This window comes from Bidens hawaiensis, unplaced genomic scaffold (assembly GCF_021521415.1).
Source record: "Bidens hawaiensis isolate Kalapana, Puna unplaced genomic scaffold, B.hawaiensis_p1.1 tig00002477_1, whole genome shotgun sequence".
NCBI classification, from domain to species: Eukaryota; Viridiplantae; Streptophyta; class Magnoliopsida; order Asterales; family Asteraceae; genus Bidens; species Bidens hawaiensis.
Window position 1 is genome coordinate 2,834,170 of NW_027491136.1, and position 26,278 is coordinate 2,860,447.

At 36.2% G+C, this 26,278-nt stretch overlaps 4 protein-coding genes across 4 annotated transcripts; 3 read left to right on the forward strand and 1 right to left on the reverse strand.

Annotated features, from left to right (window-relative positions):
• The first annotated feature begins 285 nt into the window (after positions 1-285).
• On the forward strand, positions 286-2,879 carry LOC143619704 (rhamnogalacturonan I rhamnosyltransferase 1-like). Its single transcript, XM_077091572.1, has 8 exons — positions 286-631; positions 709-776; positions 965-1,053; positions 1,137-1,302; positions 1,391-1,680; positions 1,763-1,967; positions 2,057-2,214; positions 2,311-2,879. Exons 1-8 carry the CDS (start codon positions 301-303, stop codon positions 2,561-2,563), a joined length of 1,560 nt encoding a protein of 519 aa, XP_076947687.1. The 5' UTR covers positions 286-300; the 3' UTR covers positions 2,564-2,879.
• A 3,673-nt stretch (positions 2,880-6,552) lies between these two features.
• On the forward strand, positions 6,553-11,822 carry LOC143619536 (protein ENHANCER OF LHP1 1-like). Its single transcript, XM_077091436.1, has 11 exons — positions 6,553-6,838; positions 7,535-8,613; positions 9,380-9,556; positions 9,655-9,768; positions 9,854-10,093; positions 10,166-10,221; positions 10,297-10,399; positions 10,507-10,623; positions 10,789-10,915; positions 11,185-11,315; positions 11,397-11,822. Exons 1-11 carry the CDS (start codon positions 6,562-6,564, stop codon positions 11,820-11,822), a joined length of 2,847 nt encoding a protein of 948 aa, XP_076947551.1. The 5' UTR covers positions 6,553-6,561.
• Positions 11,823-15,339: 3,517 nt separating this feature from the next.
• Positions 15,340-16,408, forward strand: LOC143619537 (uncharacterized). Its single transcript, XM_077091437.1, has one exon. The coding sequence runs from the start codon at positions 15,340-15,342 to the stop codon at positions 16,375-16,377; it is 1,038 nt and encodes a 345-aa protein (XP_076947552.1). The 3' UTR covers positions 16,378-16,408.
• Positions 16,409-20,047: 3,639 nt separating this feature from the next.
• On the reverse strand, positions 20,048-20,666 carry LOC143619626 (uncharacterized). The gene has a single exon (XM_077091514.1). It carries the CDS (start codon positions 20,641-20,643, stop codon positions 20,233-20,235), a length of 411 nt encoding a protein of 136 aa, XP_076947629.1. The 5' UTR covers positions 20,644-20,666; the 3' UTR covers positions 20,048-20,232.
• Between the last annotated feature and the right edge of the window lie 5,612 nt (positions 20,667-26,278).

Here is a 26,278-nt window from a genome sequence, read left to right on the forward strand (position 1 = left end):
TACCACCACCTTTTTTATTAATTTCAATTTTCCCTTATTATTCTAAGTTAAAGGATTTGATAAGACAAGCTACAATTCCTCCTAAAAGCTAGAGATTTTGTGGTGTCTAAATGATAGGGATAACGGTGCAGCATTTTACCCACAATCAATTTCGCCTAAAAACCTGCAAATTTTGCTTGTTTTTTGGTTGACTAGTCTGCCGTTAAAACCCACAAGTAATCTGGATCGTTGATCCATTTTGTTACGCCGACAATTTTTCAATTTCAAGATCTTAGGGTTTTGGGATTAATAATAATAATAATGTGTAAGGTGGACGGCAGAGATAATAATAATAAGAGGAGGAGGTTTGCAATTGGGGCAATGGGGTTGAGGAAATTGGGGGAAATACGGGTTGAGAAGCTGCGGAATTCGATGGCGAATGCGCGGTCTCCGAAGATGAAGATGATGGCCATTCGGGCGGTGAGCACGGTGTTGTTGTGGACTTGTGTGGTGCAGTTGACTGCTTTTGGTGGCACTTGGGGTCCTAGGGTTTTGAAAGGCTTGCCTTCATGTTTTACTCAAGATCCTCACTCGGCCGCGTTGGATCTTAAATTGTTGCCTGCTGTTCCTGCAAGAGTTCTTCCACCAAAGAGTGAGTTGTTTATTCAATTTGTTGTTATTTAGATCAGTCAAGCAATTTCATTGACATTTAAATTAATGATTGTCTAGGGGTTAACAAGAACAATGGCTACTTAGTGGTTTCATGTAATGGGGGACTCAATCAAATGCGTTCCGCTGTAAGTGTTATTATCTTTGTTGTAAATATTTTGAGTTTTGAGTTTAATGCGAAATAAGTCACTTTATTGTAATCATTTTGAGTTTAATGAGAAATCGGCTAAATATTTTTGTTATATTGAGCTCACAAGTTTGTTATGTAAATAACAGTTTTTAGTTTTTACATTTTAACGGTTTCTTCGTTGTGCAGATTTGTGATATGGTGGCGATTGCTAGATATTTAAATGTTACTCTTATAGTTCCTGAGCTGGATAAAACCTCATTCTGGGCTGATCCAAGGTATGCTGATGTTTTCGTATCTTGATACTTGTTAAAGTTTATGGTTTTTGATTATTCTGATTGGTACGATTTATGAATTACAGTGATTTTGAGGATATTTTTGATGCTGATCATTTCATTACGTCCTTGATAGATGAAGTCCGGATACTTAAACAGCTTCCTCCGAGGCTTAAAAAGAGAGTTGAGTTAGGACTTGTGCATACCATGGCTCCCGTTAGTTGGTCTGATATTTCTTACTATCATAACCAGGTATTGTTTATATTCTTTCTTTAGTTATAAAATGTTTTGTATATATGCGTGCGCTGTAATTATAGTTATTTTTCGGGAATGCGTGCAGATTCTTCCTTTGATTCAGAAATACAAAGTTGTGCATTTAAACAGAACCGATGCTCGTCTTGCCAATAACGGTCAACCCCTCGACCTTCAAAAACTTAGGTGCCGAGTAAATTTCAATGCTTTGAGATTCACTAGTCAAATTGAAGAATTGGGTAGACGTGTCGTTAATCTTTTGAGACAAAACGGTCCCTTTTTAGTGCTTCATCTCAGATATGAAATGGACATGCTAGCATTTTCTGGTTGTACACAAGGATGCAATGCTGAAGAGGTTGAAGAGTTGACCAGAATGAGGTTTGACTTTCTTACATCAGCAATTATGAGAAACGGAAAACGTTTTCGCTGTTTGGATGTTTGACTCGTTTTCTGTATGCAGGTATGCTTACCCTTGGTGGAAGGAAAAGATAATAAACTCTGATTTGAAACGAAAAGACGGGTTATGCCCTTTGACTCCGGAAGAAACCGCTCTTACACTTAGAGCGCTTGATATTGACCGTGACATCCAGATTTATATTGCTGCTGGTGAAATATATGGTGGAAAAAGGAGAATGGATAGTCTTGCAAACGCCTACCCGAAACTGGTGAGTACTATATTATATATACGCGTGCACGTGCGTGTATGTGTATATATATATATATCTTTATTTCTCAAAGATTTATGTTATAACAGGTAAGAAAGGAGACTCTGTTAGGGGCGGATGACCTTCGATATTTTCAAAATCACTCGTCACAAATGGCAGCATTGGATTATCTTGTGTCACTAGAGAGTGATATTTTTGTACCTACATATGATGGAAACATGGCCAAAGTTGTAGAAGGCCATCGCAGGTAAGCCGTTATTAATTCGCTATATAACTTTTTAATGGTTGTCTATTTGACTATTTGTTATTAACATTAATTAATAATTATTATCATCTTTTTCAGATTTTTGGGTTTCAAAAAGACAATACAGTTGGACAGGAGGGTTTTGGCTGAACTAATAGACAAATATACAAGTGGGTCGTTGAGTTGGGATGAATTCTCGAGTGCGGTTAGGGATACACACGCGCAACGCATGGGGAGCCCAAGAAAAAGATTGGTTGTTCCAGATAAACCCAAAGAAGAAGATTACTTTTATGCAAATCCAGAAGAATGCTTGCAGCCGTTAGATGATGACGAACTTGTGAACGTCCTGTAATTAAGGATTTGCGGTTATTTGGCCCGTTGGACTTTATGAATTTCAAGATTATGATTCTTGATCCTTGACCTTGTCGGTGTACAATGAGTGTTTGTTAAAAATACGAGGACGCAGGCCGACAAGAATGTTTTCACGACCGTTATTAGTGTCTTGTTACTTTTATTTCGTGTATAGAAAATCATGTTGAGATCGCAGGGTTGTTCAAAACTAGTGATATGTACACAGAGAGGAGTCGAAACTCGAAATCTTAGGGGTGCTTTTGCTGGTGCTCTATTTTTTTTTCTTTATTATTATTGTTAGTATTATTTAATGTCCATTGTGGCATTTGAGTGTATGCAAGGAGTAGGGTTTCTTCTTATAATAATAACATAATTATTGTTTAATATGCTGTTAAGCATGATTGATGTTAGTGTTTTGGATCAGTTCCCTGCTAATTCACTGCTTATAATATTATTTGATTATGCCATTAAAAAAAACACGGACATTAGTCATTAGTGGAGTACCAAATGATAGCATTTTTGGAATGATAGAAAACCAGAAATCCACTCATATGTCATTGGGCTGACTCTTTTACATGATGTGATGCTATTTAGCCTAAATTTCAACTTACCTAACAATTTACTTGGTCTTTGTTCACTAAATATATCATAACATTTTAACAATATTCAAACTTTTGACAAATTCTGATTCCTTTTGACAAATTATAATTTGATCAAATACAAATTGTGTGAGTCAAACATGTAAACACCCTAACAAGAACCAAAACATGCTTTATCAAAACATTAACAAGAACTAAAACATTAATGGTGTGTTTAGTACTTTGTTTTTTATATGGAACTAGTATTTCGGACCTGTGCGTTGCGGCAGTGGCGTTAAACCATACCAAATTGATGTTTCAGCCTGTTATAGTACCGTAACTCGTATAGCAATTAAAAGAGAAAACCCAAAAATAAAATGACAATATGCTCAAAAAGAATAGACATGTGTTTTTACATCAATCTAAACTCTATATAACATGATAAAAACCTTTACGTATATCCATTAACTTTAATTTAATTTATACTATGATTATTATTTGATATAATTAATATTTTGATAAAAAAAAATAGATTATTTGTCAATAAAGTTTATGAATCTCTCTTTTTTATGTCCGACCAGTAGGCCCCCTTGCCCTTATCTAGTAGATAAGGGCTATTGTCCTGCTCGAGTCGTACAATGCGATTTCGCATTGACGACTCTAAGCTCGCATTTCGGACAACGTGGGGCGGCCTTGCATCAGCAGAAGCGGTTGAGGCGCCCTCCGGGCTAAGCAACTCATATCATTTTAATCCATTAACACGACTAGCACATGAACTTAGATTTCTTAGGATACAAAAACATTCACGTGCCTTTTGTTTGGTTGTGTAAATAAAAAAAAAATATTTGTGATGTAACAAAACTTAGGGGGTGCCATTAGATTTTGCAAGATATTGAAGTGGCATTTTTAAAATTTATCACATGAAATTTTATAAACTCATGAAGAGATCGTCACCAAACCTAGAGGTGTTCAAGAAATCCGAAAAAAACAAAAAACGAAATTCGAACCGAAACCAAAACCAAAATAAGCCGATCCGACTTCTTATTCGGATATTCGGATCGGATCAATCCCGAATATTCGATTAACTAATTCGGATTCGGATCGGATTCGGATATTGAATTTTAAAAAATTTGGATTGTCCGGATTATTCGGATATCCGTTTAATCCGAATAAAAAACATGTTTTTAGTGGTATTTTTCGGTTTGGTGTATTTATACTATTCTTTAAGTTTGAACTTTAAATTTGTGTTCAAGAGTCATTTGTGTTTTCCGGTTTGTATGTTTATTATGATTCTAAACTATTAAATGTTAGGAAAAAATTAGGATAATTTTTTAGGTTTATTTCTGATTATTCGAATAATTTCGGATATTATTCAAATCAATCCGAATTGAATTCGGATAGATTCGGATCGGATCGGATTTCGGATAGGGTATTTTCAAATCCGATGAACACCCATAACCAAACCTGCTGATTCATTTTGACCTTACCCATGTTAACTAACTTATCTTAGTACAAATAAAATAACATGTTGTACAAGTGAATTAAACAAGAAATCAAGTGAATAGTAAGTTTGCGAGACAACTTATTTTTGATAATTGTTATATATATAATGGCTCATTTGAATGATTTTGAAAGGGTTCTATTAGGGACACCCCCTATACGACTCGTGTAGGGCTATACCGAGGAGAGAAAAGAGGGGGGGGGGGGTTATACCCTGCCCGGATGCATAGGAGGGGTGTTTGGTGTCTCTAGAAAACCCAACCCAAACAATGAATCATAACTCATAAGTCAACCCTCTTTCTTTTTTTCTTTTGTGTTTATTTTTTTTGTCTTAAATATGTTAATTGAATAAAATTAACATTTTTGCGTTGACCCGCCATAGAAACTATAGTGTTTTACTGACTGATATATATGTCATTTTAAATATGTTACTTTATTTTATTATAATCTATACGAGTGCCACTACTATTCTAGGCATTTACCAATTTATTTTTTGGGCATAGTTCTGGTACTGTATCGGAGCTTAACTAATACCAACCAACTTCTTGCTTGTTTGATCGTAAGTTGTGCGTGCGTCAAAACTATCACGAGTGTTTACAGATTATCTATAAAGAAGTAAAGTTGAAGGTTGGTGCCGCAAGGCCCTGCTTGGGCCAAGTGGCACCACCTCAACGGTCCAATTTTTTTTAAATTTTTTTTGTTTTTTAGTTAAATGCTATTTCTTTTTGTTTTTTTTCCTAGATTCGTAACGGAAGTTTTGTTTTTTGTATTACCGAGTTTGTGTCGACTCACCGTCATAACGCCTGGGACTGACAATACTCGCGTTTTACCAACTCACCTTTTTTTCTATATTCGTAACAAACGTTTTGTTTTTTGTATTATCGAATTTGTGTCGAATCACCGTCACAACGCCCGAGACTGACAATACTCGGGTTTTACCGACTCATCGCGCAACGTCCAGTACCGACAATGCTCGGGTTTACCCACGCCCAAGTTTTACCGAACTTAATTTTAGTTATGGTACTGTAACAAATGTAAACGAAATCGACAAAATTCATGTTGACCCTCCACCGGAAAGCCCGGATTTTACCAGCGCCCCCGTTTTACCGACTCACCATTGGAACGCCCGAATATGAGTCGACTCGCCGTTTCAATAATCGGGTTTTACCAACCCCCGGGTTTACCGACCGAATAAACATTGTTTTAAATATGTTAACAAAAGAAAATTATAATATGTTATATGAGTGTCGTAGAGCCACTGCCTCAGCATCTGGGACCGACCGAAGTCACCCCATTGGCTCACCTTAATTTTTATTTTATTTTTTGTTTTCATTTTAATTAAGTTCCAGTACCATAACGAACGTAGCTAATATTGACTACATTCGCGATGACTCGCTACCGTCTTTCGGTACCAACTGACGCCACTCCATTTGCCAATCTCAATTTTTATTTATATGCTTTTTTCCATTTTGTTTTACTTCCAATTCCGTAACGGACGTAGCTACTATTGACTGAATTCGCGTTGATTCGCCATTGCAACGCCGAGTTTTACTGACCGATTTTACCACGCAACGTACAGGTAAATTACTAGTTTATTTTATAATTCAGTGTAAGTGACGTAATGAACTTAATTGACACCAACTAACTTCCCGTGGTTGCGACGCCACACCTCACATAGTTATTTTACCAAAAATAATTAAAGAGTGCTAGGTCTTTTGGGCCCTTGACTAAGCCGGAAAAGGCCGAATCAAAACTAATAATCACACACAGCACAGCCCGGTCCAACCTGAAAAAAACCCCGCGAAACGATCCCACACATTCCCGCCAAAACTGACACATTTTCGAAACCCTTACTCATAAGAGTCTTCAACACTTGACAATAGACAATACTGGTAAGCTAATTGTCCCCAAATTATCAGCCATGAAGATCAGATCAATGAAGCTGCGTGAAGCTCACAAGAACGAGGACGGTGTGAGCTCCTATTGTACGGTTCTGTGGGACCGCACCGCCGAGCACATCGTTACGGCCTCTTCTTCGGATCTATCCATTTTGATCCAAGACGCTCTGTTACCGTCACTTGCTCCAAAATCTCTTCGTAATCATAAAGACGGAGTTACGGCGTTAGCTCTGAGCCCTAATTCCACGTGTCTAGCTTCTGGATCTAGTGACCGATCTGTCAAACTATACAAGTTTCCTGGTAATTCATGGTTTCCCATACTGTATGTAATCAATTATATTGTTAAAGCTGCTTTTTGTGATATTGTGAATCCGTTATGATTTAAGGGCAATTATACTGCAAGTTTTGGAGGTGTTAATGGCTTGTAATAGTAATGTACTTTCACAAGTGTCATTATTATTTATAATCAATATGTTTCTGCTATTAAATTACATTTTATATAAGCATAAGTTTAACAGGTTATAAGCATTTTCAGTTGCAAAACTCCCTGGATCAGAACACATTTACAAGTACAGCTAAAAAAAATAAAAAAAAATAATTATAACCTATATAAATAAGAATCCTGATACCGAAAATAAGTGTAAGTACAAACCAAAAACCGTACCGATTTTATAATTCAGTAATTAGTACATGTTGCTACTGGTACCATTAAGAATACCAAAACCAAATGGTACCAATACCGAAAACATGAAAAAAAAAATTCGGTACAAAATTGCTCATCTTTAGGCTAATGATTATTTGATTATGCGTAAATTAGTACACTTGTGCAGGCTACTTGTTACATGACTAATTGATTATGCATGAGCACTGATGTTATGTGCCAGAAAAGAATACTTAGTGTTTGATATAGTCATTCTTTCTTCTAGTAAATGCTTACTGCCTTTGTGTCTAGGAATAATTTAATTCTGAAGCATTCGATTTGGTTTTTTTTATCAGGGGGAGAATTTGAGTCCAATATTAGCAGATTTACACTGCCAATTAGGGCTTTATCCTTCAACAGACAGGGTACAATGCTGGCAGCTGGTGGTGATGATGACGGTATCAAACTTATTAACACAATAGACGGTTCAATTGCTAGGGTTTTGAAAGCACACCGCGGCTCCATCACGGGTATATCTTTTGATCCAAAAAGTGAGTTCTTAGCTTCTGTTGATTCAGTTGGAACTGTTATTATCTGGGAGCTCCAGTCCGGTACAACAATCCACACCCTTAAAAACATTGCTCCCAGCACTTCTTCTGACTTTTCAACCCTAACCGCACTCGGTTGGAGTCCAGATGGTGAAATGCTAGCGGTTTCTGGTTTGAAAAATGATGTGGTTATGTATGATAGAGACACAGCTGAAAAACTCTTTACATTAAGAGGTGATCACACACAACCCGTGTGTTTCTTGAGTTGGTCACTTAACGGAAAGTATCTTGCAACATCTGGATTCGACAAACAAGTTTTGATTTGGGACGTTGTTAAGAAACAAGACATTGAAAGACAGAAGTTTGATGAGTTAATATGTTGTATGGCATGGAAGCCACATGGGAACGCGTTAGCTGTTATTGATGTTATGGGAAAGTATGGTGTTTGGGACTCGGTTATACCATCATCCATGACGTCTCCTACCGAAGGACTTCCTGATTTAACTTCCCAAAAGAGTGATGGTTTATTATTATTTGACGAGGAAGAACACGAGCCGAGTGTATCTGGCAGTTTAAGTGATGATGGCGAAGATAGCCTTGTTGGTTCTGAACCGGTTAACAGGAAACGGTTAAGACCGTTTAAATATGATGAAGATTCAGATGATGATATGAAAGTTGAATCTTACAAAAAGCGTTATGTTTCTGGCAAGGAAACTGTGAAAAAGCGTGCCACGTCAGCTGGTCCGGTGGCTGTTGCGGGTCCTGTAATGCAAGAAGCTTTTCAGACGGGTTGTACTCCTGTACAGCCTGGCAAAAGGCGGTTTTTATGTTATAATATGCTTGGAACTATAACCTCAATGAAGCATGATGAATACTCCCATATAGAGGTATTATTATCTTTTCAAATCTTTAATTTTGGTTATCATATTTTCATGAAATGTACATATATACTAACTATTAGAGGTATGCATGGATTTGTTTGGGCTGGTTTTTGGGTTTTTTAAAAATGTTTGGTTTCAGTTTTTATGGTTTTTGGTTTTCACATTTGGTTCATTTTTGCAATTTGGGCTTGGAATTTTTGGGCTGAAAAATGGCACGGACTAATCCATTGATATTTAAGTAAAAATTAAATCATATAGGAAAAAAACGAAAGCGTTATTAGCATCTTTTATTTTCTCCATATTATTAACCAAGTCTTCTAGTTCAGTTTTTTGGTTGCCCATAATCGACACCAAGGTGTAAATTTTGTTTTTTTGGTTGTTTGGTTTGGCTGACTATATCTCCAACAACCAAACAAGCAAACCGACAACTGAAAAACCCGATTTGTTATCAAAAGGGAATTTCACTATCTTTTAGTTTTCCAAAATTGGTTCATAATCGACTGTGAACCGTAATTCTTTTTTGGGTTAGGTTTGGTTTTTTAAGTTTTCAAAAAATGCAAAACCGAAACCAAACCGTAGAATTCGGTTTTTTTGTTTGTTTGGTTCGTTTCTTCTCTTTTAAGTAAATACAAAACCAACCATTAAAATTCTAAATTTCAAAACTGAAACCAAACCGTAAAAGTCAGTTTTAAATGGTTTGGTTATGTTGGTTAGTTTGATTTTGATTCATATAACCTCTTTTCGGTTCACACCTCTTATTTATGGCATGCAGATTGATTTTCATGACACTGGCAGTGGGCCCCGAGTGCCTGCCATGACAGATCATTTTGGTTTCACTATGGCTTCCTTGAATGAAAATGGAAGTGTGTTTGCAAATCTATGCAAAGGCGAGAAAAACATGAGCACCCTCATGTATCGCCCTTTCAAAAGCTGGGCAAATAATAGCGAGGTTTGTTATCTTCTGTTATTTTTATTTTTTTTTTACTTTTCATTTATAGTTTACCAGTTTAGCATATTTAAATTCTGTTACTTTATACATGTATTCAGTGGTATATGCGATTTGATGAAGAAGAGGTAAGAGCTGTAGCACTTGGATCTTCTTGGGTTGCTGCTGTTACAAGTTTAAATTTTCTTCGTATTTTCACCGAGGGTGGTTTACAGGTATTGTTGTTTAATCTTATTATATGGTCAGTTTGTTTTGATGCTGTTATAATACTATTATACTGAAATTTGTTATTATTTGTAGAGGCATGTTGTTTCGCTTGATGGACCAGTAGTGACTGCATCAGGCTTTCGTGATGAACTTGTGGTTGTCACACATTGTTCTCCTGCTCTTCCATCTAATGATCAGATGCTAAAGTTTGAAGTCTTTAATGTTGTTAATGGAACCGTACCTATTAAAGGGCGGTTGCCTTTGACTCCTGGTTCGTGTTTGACCTGGCTTGGTTTTAGTGAAGAAGGTCAACTAAGTTCGTTTGACTCCATGGTATTCCTTGATTTAATTTATTTACTATTATTTAGTTATAGAAAAGTAAGAAACTTGATTTTAAATGTCCAGGGTGTTCTTCGTGTGTTTACTAATCAATACGGAGACAGATGGGTCCCACTCTTTAGGTAAACATTACTTGAATATAGTTAAGAGTCACTTAGTAATGGTGATTTTTTTATATAATTATAATTGTTATGCAGTGCTAATAAGTTAAAGAAGAAAGATGAAAACCATTGGGTGGTTGGATTGAACTCAAGCAAGCTGTTTTGTATTCTGTGCAAATCCCCTGATAAATTCCCACTGGTAGTTCCAACTATCCACATGAAATCAACATGTTTCATGTGTGTTTTTTTTGTTGTTTTCTTGGTAATTTGTCTTTTGAAACTAATATTATGTTCTTTGTTATTCAGGCTGTTCCAAAACCGGTTCTTACCCTGTTAGATCTTGCAATCCCTCTTGCATCATCAGATTTGGGAGCTGAAAATCTTGAAAACGAGTTCATTCTCAGTAACATGCATCTTTCCCAGGTAAAGTTGCTTTACAATTGTATGTTTCTTGATCAAATATTGTGAGCGTTACTTGTATGTTTCTTGATCAAATGTTGTGAACGTTACTTGCTTTTGGGTCTTTTCATTTGTTCTAAATGATATGATGTAAGCTTACATATTAATTACATCTGGGATTTTTAACAGATTCAAAGGAGGATTCAAGAAACAGAAGCACTGGGTCAGGACGCTATGTCACTCGATGACGAGGCGCTTGAGTCAGAAGCAGCTTTGGATAGATCCATCTTGAGGCTCATTGCATCCTGCTGTACTGGTTAGCTCTATTTCCCTGTTCCAAAAGATTATATTAACACTCATCTATTGTGGGCATTTTAGTCATTTCACATTAACTTAACTGGTAAAATAAACTCCCATCTAATTCTCAAATTTAAGGACCAAACTTGCAATAATGACATATGATAAGGATCATCTGAGTAATTAACTAGAATAGTTATATTAAATAAAAATGCTATTTTTTTAAAGCATCTAGAACTGTAAATGAGATTACAAACCTCTTATGGTTTCCATGATGCTTTGTATCAGGGGATAAACTTGTGAGGGCTATAGAACTCGTTAAACTTCTTTCAATGGAGAAGTCTGTTAGAGGTGCAATAAAGCTTGTGACAGCAATGAAGCTACCAAATTTGGCAGAAAGGTTCAACACCATATTGGAGGTAATCAATTAATTACATGACACAAACGTACACATTTCAATATAATTAGTATTAATCACAACCATTGTTTTGTTTTTTCAGGAAAGATTGCTTAAACAAGAAGCCAAAGAGACACTTATTAAGGAAACTACAGAACCGACGACTGCCGATGTTGATATTCACAAAACGTTTACGGCATCAGAAATCTTTAAGACTCCAGAACCTGTGAAGGAAAAGATGACTGAAGAGCCAGCTAAGGTTGTGAATGTGCCAGAACTGAAATCTGATATTAAAGGTCAACTGCCATCGCCTTTAGTAAAGAAACATGCAGAGCCAGCTAAGGTTGTGAAACCGAAATCTGGAAATATATCTGAAAATAACGGTTTAGCGAAGACAAATATCGGTGAAGTGAAACAAGCAAAGGGTCAATGGTCAACTAACCCATTTGCAAAATCCTCTAATAATCAAGAAAAAACTTCATTGTTAGATTCTTTTAAAAAGTTGAAGGAGGGTACAAGTAATAAATAAGTCATGGAATAAGAGTTACAATCGGGTTGTCTGCATTTGTATATACAAAACTTGACTTGTTACAATGGTGTCCTTGTATTAGTAGTCTTTAAAGTCTTTACGCTTTCCTTAAAGTCTTTACGCTTTCCTTAAAGTCTATAGGTAAGAGTCTGTTTTAAGATGGATGATGCTTATTGCATGTTGGTGTTTTAAGTGGCTTAAGTTACTTTTGCATGGATTGTTTTGATGTATGTTACCATTGCTGGTTTAGATTTTTGACTTTTTGTTGGTATTTACTTGCAGTTTCAGAGATCCTATAAATCAGCTAATATCTAGCTTTAGCAATCGGCTAGATTGTGATATTTGGCATGTTTTTTCTTGTTTAATAACATTAAATAATTTTTTTTATTAGAATAAACACTTTATGCTCTACATTTACTATACTACTAAAATTACACCCACAATCAGCAACATTTAAAACTGCAACCACTTGATTAAAAGAGTATACCACGTTGCCACAGGGACGCTTAAATCTAGCTATGGATATTATTGCACACATTTCAAATAAAATATATTTTAAGTTTTAGACAACTTGAGGGGTGCTTGTTTAAGTTTTAGACAAAATACAACAAAAGTTTCCAATAGTTGAAATTCAAATACAATATTTTAAAATTTCAACAAAGACAAACGAGTTTAGACGCTAATCATCTTACCAAAACACAACCCATGTATAAACAAACACAAATTAATTTAAGCCAACATAATTCAAAAATAGACAAAATATCCAAAGTTTAAGCAAATATGATCCATATTTAAATGAAAATAATATACGCCGATTTTTCACCATAGTGGCGAGTGCCCTTCGCACTTCACAAGTAAATGATGCATTCATCTTGGACATTTTCAAAGTAATACAAATCGTCAAACTCTGAGATGTTCTGAAAAAGTTGTATGGAGGGGTTAAATTCACAACAATGTATTTTCAGTGATCTCTACTTCTTATCCTCCAAGCTCTTGTGATCATGATCCTTATATCATTCACACTTAACAAGTGATGATATCAAGAAGACGGAATGCTTTTGATCTTGGTAACAACATAAGATTATTATAATATGGTTTTTACTAGAGGCGACAAGACGGGTTGGTTGAGTAAAGTAAATAGATAGCAACAATCAACTAACATAAAGCAGGATCATGAAGTGATGCCTTGTAAGATCCAGTCAACTTTGACTTAGTTGACCAATCCGCTGCCAAATTCTGACTAGACGTCTGATATGCAGCCCGCAGCACATGATCTGCATTAACCATCCTAGAAACCGCAAAATCCCATGAATCTTTGTCAAAATCATAGCTAGGCTCAAATGTAGTCAACCCTCCATGAACGTAAGTGTATTTCAACTTGCAAGTTCCTGAACCAAGAACATAATTAACAGATACTTTGTTGTCTGAATCAATCATGAGCGCCCCATCAAGAATAGTTTTATGTATATAAAGGAACTCCTAATAATGTGTATAGGCATAATTTTGTATATGAATCACCAAACTTGTTCATAAAACTAAAACCTAGATTCATAAGTACACCACATTGCACATGGTATATATTTACAAATAACAATATATATAGGCAAATTTAGCCCTCAAGCATGTTCATAAGTGTTAAGGCCAATATATTTAACAAGTAGATTAGTGGTGTAATAGCATAGTTTTGTAATCATATATAGGACTTCAGATTAATTAGTCATGGAACTAAAAAAAAACAACTAGGAAAGTATTTACACGTAACCCGTTATGATTTACGGGTACTCTAGATCGGCTTGTTTCAAGCTCTGTTTTAAAACTTGAGCCTGGGCTCGTTATTATATAAACCTAATTTAAGACTCAAGCTCGTGCTCTCGGGCTTGTATAAGCTTGGCTAAATTCGAGTTTTTAGCGAGTCGGATTGACTTGTTTGCACCATTAAATTCGACCCACCCCCTTGCCACCTCTAGCAAAAACCAACTATATTATAAGAACTAAGAAGCATGCATCGTTAATGAGATAAAAAACAGTCAGCTTCTTGATACGATGATTGTTGAATGTGAATGATCTGTGGCAGGATCATGATCACAAGAGCTTGGAGGATAAATGGTAAGAGACAACTGAAAAACACTTTTGAAAACCAACTTCTAGGGATTTTGTTTTCTTCTTACTACTTCTCATTTTGAACAAGGTGAGTGGATTTACACTTTTCTAGAACTCTACCGGTGTTGGTTTCGAGTATACCCACTAGTTTATTAAAAATGCACATCAGGTATTTATCGGGTTTTAACAAACTATAACTAGTCAATTACATCAGGTAAGTAAGTTTTAATCAATTGCAAAAATATGGTTACCACATGCTATTGTCAATAACTAATCAATTACAACAAATAATTGTTATAAACAAGTTTTAACAAATAAGTAATGCTCCAAGTTTCATATGTCGAGTTACTCGGCTATATAATCGAGTAATGGGGCTATGTTATTAGGTAATCGGGTCAGGTAATTGGTCATAATACAAATCCCATCCCGTCCCAAACCCGCAGAAAATTTCAAAAGTAATCTCAAACATGTGCCATACCCTAATGGGACGGGTATTATCCGTCGCAAATATTTTGAGTTTCGGGCTTTTCTATTGGGCTTGGGTTTCATTGTCATCCTTAATAAGACACTACTTTGGAGCCTAGATCCTAATCTGAAATCATGTCATACCCGTGTAAACCGCAATATACGGAATCGACCCACACTATCTCTGGCTGAGTCTGGTTGCGGTTTGAGTCGGGTCGGTTTGGTCCGATTCTAACATGAGATACATAGTCCTAGTCCCACTCTGGTCCAAGTCGGGCTCAAGTTGGTCCGGTTTTATGAATAACATGCAGTTTTGACTTCTCACAAAAAGTTAACAACCAACCTTGCTCCTAAGCCATAACAACTGTTGAATGAATATCAAATGTAACCATGGAAAACCAATAACACCACCAACTAAGGGTTTATTCTGTTTGACGTTGCAGATTCCAATCCCACTACGTGTATCATATTACTGGGCAAGGATGAGCAAATGTTATTGGTACCGGTACCGAAACGGGTATCGTTGACACCAAATTTATTTTTTAGGTTTCAAGATCGGTACAATATTTGTATTTTGCTGAATTTTTTGCTTTGGGTACCGAACCGGTACTGTACAAATATCGATATTCATTTTTCTTAAAATTCGATACCGGTACGGCACCGATCTTATTTACAGGATTTAAACATGAGTGAAGCACCACTAGGAGGACCAGCTCTCACCTACTTTGTTGAAAGTTGTCCCGGAATTTAGTTGTTAAAAAATAGGTTTTTTTCAAAAAAGAAAATATATATATATATTTTAGATTTGTTAGATATTTTATTATTGTGATTAGTTGGGGCAAATAAATTTGAAGGCAACAAAACAAAACCCATTCAATTTTGCCACAATTACGCGACTCGCACACGCTCCCTGAAACACCCTTCGATCCCTATAACATAACATAACATAACAATGGCGGATCTTCATGAAGAAGAAGAAGACGACGATCTCCACCACGTTCCACCCTCAATTTCTCCCCAAAACAATAATCTTCATCAATTCATCATGAACCATCACCGCCTTCAGCAATCTCAATCTCAATCTCAATCTCAACCCCATTCCCATCGTACTACGGTTATTCAAGATAATAATAATAATAATGTTGATGATCATATTGAATTCGACCCGGATTTTGAGCCTGGGTCTGGGTTAGGGTTTCTTCTTGATAACTCCGATAACCCTAATTTCCACGACCATAATAATAATAATAATAATTCTGGGTTTTTAATTGCTGATTGCACCAATTCATCCCAATTAAGTGGTTTGAGGATTATTGATATCGCTTCTGATGATTCCGATCAGGCCCCAGAAACCGATATTGATGAAGATGCAATCTTTCCGTTTCGGTGGGATGTTTTTCGGTTAGAAGACGAAATCCCAATCCCAAACCCAAATTCAAATGCAAATTTAAATGCATATGAGGATTTTGAGTGGGAGGAAGTGGATGATGATGATGATGATAATAACGATGATGATGATGATGATGATGATGCACTTGTTTCACCAATGCTCCTTACCGCCTTCGAAGACCCGAATGAAGAACCCGATGCTGTCGAGTGGCAAGTACTATCAAATGTTCATAATTTTGACACAGACCCGGACCCAGAAGAAGACCTGTATGAGGATTACAATTACACGGAGTACGAGATGTTTTTCGGGCAGTTTGCAGACGGTGACGCACCCTTATCAGGCCGGCCTCCGGCTTCAAAAGCCGTGGTGGATAATCTTTCGACTGTGGTTACGAGTCAAGAACATGTTTGTGCTGTTTGCAAAGATGAAGTGGTGGTTGGAGAATTGGTGACTCAGCTTCCTTGTGGACATGGTTATCATGGCGGTTGTATACTGCCGTGGCTGGCGGTTAGGAACACGTGCCCGGTGTGTCGCCATGAACTGCCGACAGATGATGTTGATTACGAACGAAGGAAGGTCGAAAGGGGTGGTAACGCATGATGGAAATATGAAAGGTTAGATGTGATTTTGAAGCTTTGGTACTTGGTAGTAGTCTGTTTTTGAAATGTAGATACAGTTTTGAGTTGGATATAGGGTGACATTTTTGATGTTTTTGGAATAATATGTTTGTTAGAAAGATTACTCCTAATAGACTTCCGATCTAGATAGATTTGAACTGGAACCGCACTTGAAAACTCAGCCCGTTTGGTTTAGCAAGACTTTAGTTCAGCTTGTTAAAAGCTCAAATCCAGCTGCAGGTAATTGAGCTCAAGATTATTGCTAATATTATAAGTGAGCTCAAGCCTGAGTTTCGCATATCAAGCTTGACTAGGTTTGTCAGAAGAAAAATAAACTCATTATTTCTGTAGTTTATGGATTGTGAGAATTCAAGGATTTCGACAAAAATCGAGTTTTAAGGAACAATAATGTGCCATGTTCATATTTTGATGATCCTGCCCAAACAGTTATATAGTTACGAACGAACCATTTCTATGTGCTGATGAGCTTGAGTAGTCTTAGATTATTATCAATGCTATTGTTATATATATTAGAATGCAGAATCATCAAAAAGATAGCTTATATTGGATTGATGAGGTGTTGGTATTAAGAACTTTTAATAAATTAATGAACAACAAAAAGAAGAGAAAAAAGAGTTAATGAAGAAAAAATATTGTTGGGAACAGAGAGAGTTGGAGATGGCTAAAACTGGGCCTGGTTATAACATAACAACAACTACAATGGTTATAAATTCATCTCCAAGATTAGGACTCAACCAGGCTCCATGTTGTGGGCTGTAAAGGAGGCCACATGGGTGGCGTGGCCCGGTACACCCCGCCGGGCATTAAAGCCCAGGCAGTAAGGGGTTGTTCGACAGCTGTGGCAAGAGGTGAGAAAGGTGGGGCCACAATGATTTTCAATGGTCACTTGACTGGTTGATACTAAAAAGAATAATAATAATAATAATTTTCAAAATTATTTATATATATATATACTACGAAGTACACACTTCATCTTCTCCAACAACATGATCATACACACAAATTTCTATATATTTCATCTATTTAATAGTTCTTAACATTTATTGCATGCTCGACTTCCTCGCAAAAGATCTATCGCATTTAGATCCGGCCACCGGGCTTTATTAGAGAAACAAAAGGAAAAAATCTGAGCCAAATACGTGAACATGGAGTATTTTTAGTTTTATTTTCTTATTAATTTAAGTACCTTTTATATTAATTTTAATTTAAGTAGTGTTATATTTTTATCTGTTTTTTATTTTGTTGTGTTGTTTAATTTTATAAAAAGTAAAAAAATTGCAATCTAAGCTAACACCCGGGCTTTAACCCCTAAACAATCTTATTGGGTCTAATTTAGTTTGTTCATGTAACTGGATTCTTTTAAATGTTAGTGGGCCTAGTGAGTGGGGAATTTCCACCCTAGTAACAGTCTGAACATACACTAGGCCCGCCTGTGTTGATGGTAGTGAAGCACCCGATAACGAACAAAATGGAGTAGACCATTGTGTGTGTGTGTGGGGGGGGGGGGGTGTGATAAAAACGGTGTTTGGTTTGTCAATGGAAAGGAATCACTCAAAACACATCAAAATCATTCAACCTATATTTTTTTTTCTTCATTTTATTTCCTCTTTCACCTTACTTTCTGGACACCATCATCTGACAACCACCGCCACTGCAACCGTTGCCACCATCAACGTCACAACCGCCATTACCACTTTTTTTAGTTCAAAAATTTTATTGAGGCAAGCATATTTTGCCATTCGCTCATTTGTATTTCATTCCTTCATCTTAGCATACAAAATAAAATGAAGTAATAATTTCCAAACAATATAATGGACTGATACGATTCCATTCCCACATCCATTTCATTCATTAGTTCATTTCATTACCTCATGCCTAACAGATTGCCTTCCACAAATAAGGCTAAAGTTTAGCTTCCCCGCATGGTTGTTTAAAGAAAGAAAAAAAGAAAAAAGCTTTCCCACATGCTGAAAATCAGTCACTGACCGGCCCTGCTCTGCTTTAATTTTGTGAGTTCTTTTTGATCAATTTTAGTTTTTTTTGTCTTCAAGCTAAAACTGTTTATGTTTTCTTTTGTCTTTATAATTTCTGTCTTCATATTAAAATTAAAGTGTTTATTTATCTTAAATTGTTTGGTTCTTTAAATTGTAGTTTATATTCATTTGTTTGTTTATTACCTTATTTGTCTACATTAATTTCATGTGGTTGTTTATATTAGGAGAAGAGGAGTTCTGGGAAAAAAAAATTATAAAGGAGTGTATAAGTAGAAGATTTGTATGATTCTTCTGGCTATCTCTACTCTTATATGCCTAAAGTAGTTAGATTTGTATGATTCTTCAACGTTTGCGTAATATGTGTGTGACGTATTATGCTTGACCTGTTTTTTGTTTCTCCCATGCCAAAAATTCTTGTATGCCTCATTGTAGCAAGCTGAATGAAAACGGTTCAAAAGTATTTAACCATATCGATTTGCAGAAAAATTATGGTCAAGTCGATTCAAAAACACTTGTTCCATGTTAGCCAGACCCAATCATTAGGTTATAACCTTAGGGCGTGTTTGTTTCACGGACTTTTTTTTAAATGATTTGGAATTGGAATTGGAATGGAATGAAATGTTTGAGAATTCCTATCATCTGTTTGCTTGGTTAATATGTATTGGAATTGGAATCTTCTTCATTCTCGGTTTTTTTTTGAAGACCGAGGGAAATGGCGGAAACGTTTTAGTTTTTTTATATTTTTCATTTTTGATTTATATTTTGAGTTAATGATTTTTTTATTAATTTTTTAGAATTTTTTTGGAGGGATTTTTACTTTCCATAACAATCCTTATAAAATATGTGGGATTTTAAAATCCCATGAAATGTGAGATTTGATGGGATTTAGTTTTCATTTATATTCTTTCATTTAATGAAACGAACATATAAATTCATGAGATTTAAAATCTCATTCCTTAGAATTCCTTCCAAATCTTTGAAACGAACAGGAACTTAGAGAATTCATGCGATGTTCGTAATAACAACGAGAAACAAATTGTCTAGATAAAACTTTATGGTGTAATAACAAAGAGAAACAAATCATCTAGATAAAGCTTTATATCGTCAAATTCAATACTAGTAGTGATCATACACGTTTAACGCAAGCTAATTAATGAAAGTGATTCTTTTAATGACCAACACAACACGGTTCTATGAATTAAGCTTTAATTCCTTCTTTTGCTTTGGAAACAAGCAAATGAGCATTAGATTTATGCTATAATAAACACTATTTAAATAGTACTACTAATTACAATAATAAACTATAATTAAGCTCATAAAGAAAAGCCAGTATACATGTTAATCCTTATCTACTCACTCCAAACCTTAATTAGCAAAACAATTAAATTAATTAGGATAATTAAGGAATGGATCATGTGCACCATGAGATGGTTATGGTGTGACCTATCTGTTAAGTTGGGTGTTTGAGCTGTGGCTTACCTTCATGGCATGTGCTTTACCAACTTTACAAATGTTCCATTTTACCATGTCATTGTACCATACAACTCTTTCATTCAAATATATCTTAGATTCTCAATCCAAAATACATAAATCTTTTTTTTTTTCTCATTTTTTGAGACTATAAAAATATAAGATTTAACATAAGATTGATCTTTCATATTTCATTAGATTTACAGAAACCATACACGCAAAAAATATAAAGTATGATTCCTAATATTAATCAAAAGCTTTAGCTAGCTAATACAGTACTACCTGCCTCGTGCATCGGGTTTGCCCTACCTGCGAGTGGTTAGTGGTTACCACCTACCACCGCCACCAGATTTTCACTTTCGGGTACCCAAAAACCAAGCCATATTGCCACTTTGAAGAGTAGTAATCACACCTCTCTTTTCATTAACAAAACTCTCATCTTTCTTTCTTGATTCTTCATGTCCATCTTTCTTCTTCCTTGCTACTTTCTTGTTCTTCTTGTTTTTACACTTCACATATTGTTGCATATGCAGATGGCTTGGACCAGAAGAAGCATCAGAAGTCATGGAGTCATCAGTATCTTCATCTTCATCCTTTGCAACAACATACTTCACCACATCACCTCCACCACCGCCACCGCTATTATTATCATTATCATTATTATCATCATCATCCATGGAAGAACCAATGTACATTGTCCACCCAGATTCACTGCTCTGACATTCTTCTGTTCTATCTCCATATACTTTGGAAGATGATTCCATATTTTCTGCAGCCTGTTAATCCAACAAAATATGAAAGAAAGAAAGAAACAAAGTCAAGAACACAAGAAAGATGATAATAAGAGTTTATTCTAGCTAGCTAGCTCCTCTTTTGATCTTTATATATAAGTACAAACCAAGTAGCTAGCTGGATATTAGCCCCACCCCACCCCACCCCACCTTTCATATAAAACCACAAAGAACAAAGAACAGACATACCTTTTGGAAGTTGGACAAAAAAACCTTGGTAATATGTAACATATATAATATAAGGTGTAAATATTTATTTTATTCTCTTACATGATTAAATTCTATCTTCTCAACCTATCTAACAAACTAAATAAGGTCATAACTCCTCTGAATTTTCACCTGTTTACCATCACCAGCCTGTCAAATAACTCTAATAATAACACAATAAATTATTTTTTTTTATAAAGCAAAAGGTATGATTGACACAAGTTCTTGAATATTGATAGAAGAGAGGAGGTGGGTTGTTCAGTGAATATCCAATCATATTTACTTTTACACTGCGTTTCATTTAATACAAAGATGTAAACCTTGCTTTTTCATGACGGAATAAATGCATATACAGATGAACATTGATACATACAGGCTATATATAGTCTTGATGTGACAAAGAGTATATGCATTATAATGCATGTGCATGACCCTCTAGACTTCTTTCTTCTTAAATGTCTTAATTAGAGAATGGCATCTTCACTTAATATTAATTTGAAGTTAATTAACTTTGTTTTGTTCAAGACTTGATTTCCATATTTCTGGGCCGGGCGGGTTTGTTTACAATACATATGCCGTTCAAGAAAAAAAAAAGGCGTATATAATTATTAGTCGATTTTAAATTTGGAAGTGAGTGAAAATACATGTCAGTAGAGTAGGCATTAAACGTGGCTAAAACACTTGTAGACAAGACCAAATGACTAATATGTTGTTTGTTTGTCACCATGTCTAATTATACATTATCTAAAAACCAACAAATTATTATTCAAACCACTTAAAACAAATGTCTGATTTTCGCCTATCTCTTCAGGTTACAGGTTATAAAAAAGCTAGAAATCACAAATATAGTACTTTTAAGAACGTGTCGCAGTGGTAACGCTTATTTTTAACACTCATCAAAGATCATTTGTCCTCATTGGTTAATAAGGTATTGATAGAACTGATAAATTTTACGGACTAATGATTATAAAAGAAACAATTTTATTATATATATATATATATATATATATATATATATATATATATATATATGTTTTATCGTTATTAAGAATGCCAGAAATTGAATTCAAGATGAGGTGCTTTCCAGTGGAAGATATTACAGCATAGCCAACAGGAGACTCACTCTGACTCTATTCTTTTTCTCTGCATCATTCATCATCTCTTTTCAAACAATTTAATGAATACACCCTTTTCTTTTTTACCTTTCTTTGGACTTCTAAAAGATATGTCAAAAAGAGAAAGATTTGTCCAATTTACAATTCAATTATTTTCTTAAAAATGAGATATTTGGTAGGCTTCATAAATGGGTAAAATTAATTTTAGCTATAACAATAATAACAAATTTATTTTATATAATTATAAAAATTACTAATAAAAATTTTGTATCCTTAACATAAAATAATTCCAAAACTTTTTAAGCTGGTAAATATAGTTTAGAAACTTTGACTTGTTTAATTAGTTTCACAGCCACAAGACGTACTAACTTTTAACAACACGTCAAAGCATTCACAATAGAGTCCATATCTCCTACCTCATACCCAACTTATAAGAAAAATATGCATGTTTGTATATTTTCACTCACATATTAGAGTCCCAATGCCCTATATTTATATAAGAAACTAAAGTAAAACCACATATTTGGGTTCTCATTATTCACCCACCATCTTATATTTTAATATGGTTATGTATAAAATTGTGTATTATTTAATTAATTATGAATATATTTGAAAAATAAATTGTGGAAAATTTTTAAAAAGTGAACAAATTTTATGAATAAATATGTATTTTGGTTTAATTATATGGATGGGATGGGGATTTCGTTAATTATATATTATTAATTAAGTATATCTTTTTATTGAAATATGCCCATTTTTCACCATATATTTAGTTACTTTAGTGAAAAAATATCACTTTTCATTAAAATTTATGATTTTCCACCAAATAGTTAGTTTATTTAATAAAAAGTTTCTTTTTGTTAGGGGTGTGCGTTATGCAATTCTAACTGAAACCATAACTGAAATGTTTGGTTAATAATAAACATTAACCATCCATTTTTTAGTTAATTGGTTTCCTTTGATCGGTTTTTGCGCTGGTTATGGTTAATCTGAAAGCTTGAACATTTTGTACCAAAGTTTAAAATTAAGAGAGACCATGGAAATAGATCTCCATGAACTCCTCCCATGTTCAAGCCTTTTCTCTTGGTAATGAAAACCCTGCTACTCGTAAAGTCAAAACCAACGGAAATGAATGCTTAACAAACTTGTTGATTTTCACTTTGATACTCAAAACGATTTCAGGTATCATTTCAAGTTTAATGTTACTCATATTATCTATTAGTTTTCCTATCAATGTCTAAATTTAACAAATGTTAGCCAAAACTGACGTGCAAATTTCGTTTAAGTAGTCATGGTTAACCCAGTCATATGTCAATTGCTCAATTCAGTTAATTCAGTTTGATTATATCGGTTATGATTCGGTTAAGTTGGTTATTTGCTTAACCCCACTTTTCATTTTCATAAATAGTTAATTGTAAGATTTCATCAAATCCTTTTAACTTTATACTCAATGCTCTAATTTAACTTTTTTTTTATTATAGAACTCTCACATAAAAATATAATACATTAATATAAGTGATAATCATAAACCATTTTTCAAAAAAAAAAATAAAATATATTGAGTTAGATAACAATAAATTATAAATGTGTTTATTTGGGCCATTTCACGTCTATTAATTATTAATAAGTCAATCAGGGTCTAACTAAATTAATCAACGGGTCAAAACTAATTATTATCGATAGACTAGTTAACTTAAAAGTGTTCAAATGGATTAACACAACCTACAATTATTGTTTATTCCCACCACCTTTGTAGTCGTCCTGCCGCCATTGACACCACAACTGACACCAACGTTGCCGTCATCGATGTGGACATCGTTGATGCCATATTCGGCATTGCCGCCGCTGCCTCCACGCTCCACCGCCACCATGGTCATGGCCTCTGTCTCTGCCGCAACCTACACATCCAAGAGCCACCTCGTGGCCGTCCCCACTACTACCACCAGAAGAAAATAACAAGTGCGCGCGCCTTGTATAAAGGCCACGCGCAGGAGCTGCTCAGTTATACCCCCGATTGCCAGGGATTCCTGATTGAAACGAGTGATGTAATCTTCAATCATTTCATCATTCCTGCGTATGCAGTGCATGATGTCATCAGGATCGCGCGTGTGCCTGCGCTGCTGTACGAAGTGGGCTTGGAACTTTTCTAATAGTTCCTCGAACCCATCAATTTGCCCTGTCGGCAAGCTCTTTTACCATACCCGCGCTGCGCCCGTGAGGCAGCGAGCAAACATATGACACCATGTTGGCATCGTCCAGCTCTCTAGGTTTCCCGTGTTATAGAAACCTTGCAAAAAGTCATCTGGATCTGTTGTGCCATCATATTTGCCCAGACCACTTGGCATCTTTGTCTTGTGCTGGATGGGAGCCTGCGCGATGCGCGCAGTAAACTTTGAGTGTTTTACCAGGATGGCTGGTCTGTAGGGCGTGGTTACGTCCACTTGCCCTCTGACCGGTGGGCTGTACGGCATGTGCAGATCCAGATCTGCTCTGGTTCCAGGCGCAATGTTCACAGGCGCGCGGAGCTGTGAGCCTCCTGCATGAGTATCCCGTGTCTTCCTCATGCTATGCACTTCTTCATCACTGAACTCAGTGTGTGCAGTGTGAACAGAATGTCCTTCTTCCGGCGCGCGCGGCCTTTTTGTAGTCTGCTTATCAAAAGCTTGCCTTTGTGTTTGGTCGGCTAGCTTTTTCTGCTTGACCATTTCATTGTACTTTTCCATCAGACGCCGCTGCTCGTTTATGAGCCATTCATTTGGATCATTTGTTTCTTCTTCTGGACCCATTGGTCCTTTCAGTTTCGCGCCGGCCATATTTTGTAACGTGAGATCGTCTGGAGGAGTTTCAGTCTGGCCGTGAGGGGTTGTGACGAAGGGACGGTTGCTGGTGGTACGCGTAGAATCACGCGGAACCCTCAGAACCTGCTGTCCGTCGTTAACACCCTCACGTTCAATATCCTCCAGAGCTTGATCAACGTTACGAACTCCAGAAACCATGGTGATTGATTTTTTTTTTATAGATCTGATGAGATCTGATTGCCGTTTGTAACAGGTGGATGGCGCCAATGAAGAAACGTGGATCTACTCACTGGTAGCAGATCTACTTTCCTCGGGTGTGATTATACTATTTCACCGATGGTTCTTCTGGGTCTGTGTTCTTCCACCTACAAAATGAACAGCGCCGTTACTTACCCCTCAGAAAGGGACAGAGGGGTCCTCTTTGGGGTAACCCTCCGGCGTGAGAATCAGTATATTGTGGAGAAGATGATAATGAGTGTAAAAGAATCTCAAGAGTATTGCTGAATAGCTGAATACCCTCTGATTGTGAGACTGTCTGTTTGTATGTAACTGATTGTGAGTGCCTGTAATTCAATATGATTGAATGTGATATCACTGCTTGTAACTGTCAATGATTGAGTATGAATGTGTCATCAAAGTGGAGTTGATGCTGTATTTATAGTGCTAGGGTTACCACCGGTTGGGCTCAACCTCGTTGGCTTCCTCCAATCGCACTGCGCCACATGTCCTCTGGGACACCTGGCGCTTTCTCGTTGGTTGTAATCACGTGGCAACACATGTGTCATGCTGAGTTGTCGACCTTTCATTTGGCAGCTGTCAACATCAGCATATTCTTACTCCTTAAAAAGATGCCTTCTGGAAGGTTGTCTGACGTGCACAATCAAGGTTGCCCTAATCCTGATTTGGATAAGGACGAGGTTGATTATGCGCACGTGTGATATGCGCCCATCCTGAGGATGCGCGAGGTCTTCTCTTTATTCTCACGCGCAGATATTTCATGCGCAGATGTGATATGCACGAGCATGTGATATGCGCCGCGCGCTGATGCGCTGCGCGCATATGTGATGCGCGAGCATGTGTGTCTGGGCAGATGTGATATGCACGAGCATGTGATATGCGCCGCGCGCTGATGCGCCGCGCGCATATGTGTGCCTGGGCATGTGATGCCTGAGCATGTTTTGTATGCGCCATGCGCATAGGTTTTGGCTTTGTGCCTTCATAATGTCTTTATCTTGTGGGTTGACCCGCCTTGCTCGGTGTTGAGGCGGGTACATACCTCTTCAGTCTCTGCCGCAACCTACACATCCAAGAGCCACCTCGTGGCCGTCCCCACTACTACCACCAGAAGAAAATAACAAGTAAACCTATTTTGGTCTTCGACCGTGTTGATCCGAACCAAATTGATATTTAAAAAAAAATGACTAGTTTGAACTAAACTCATTTTACTTATATTCCATATTGACCGGAACCTGCATTGACTTATGACAT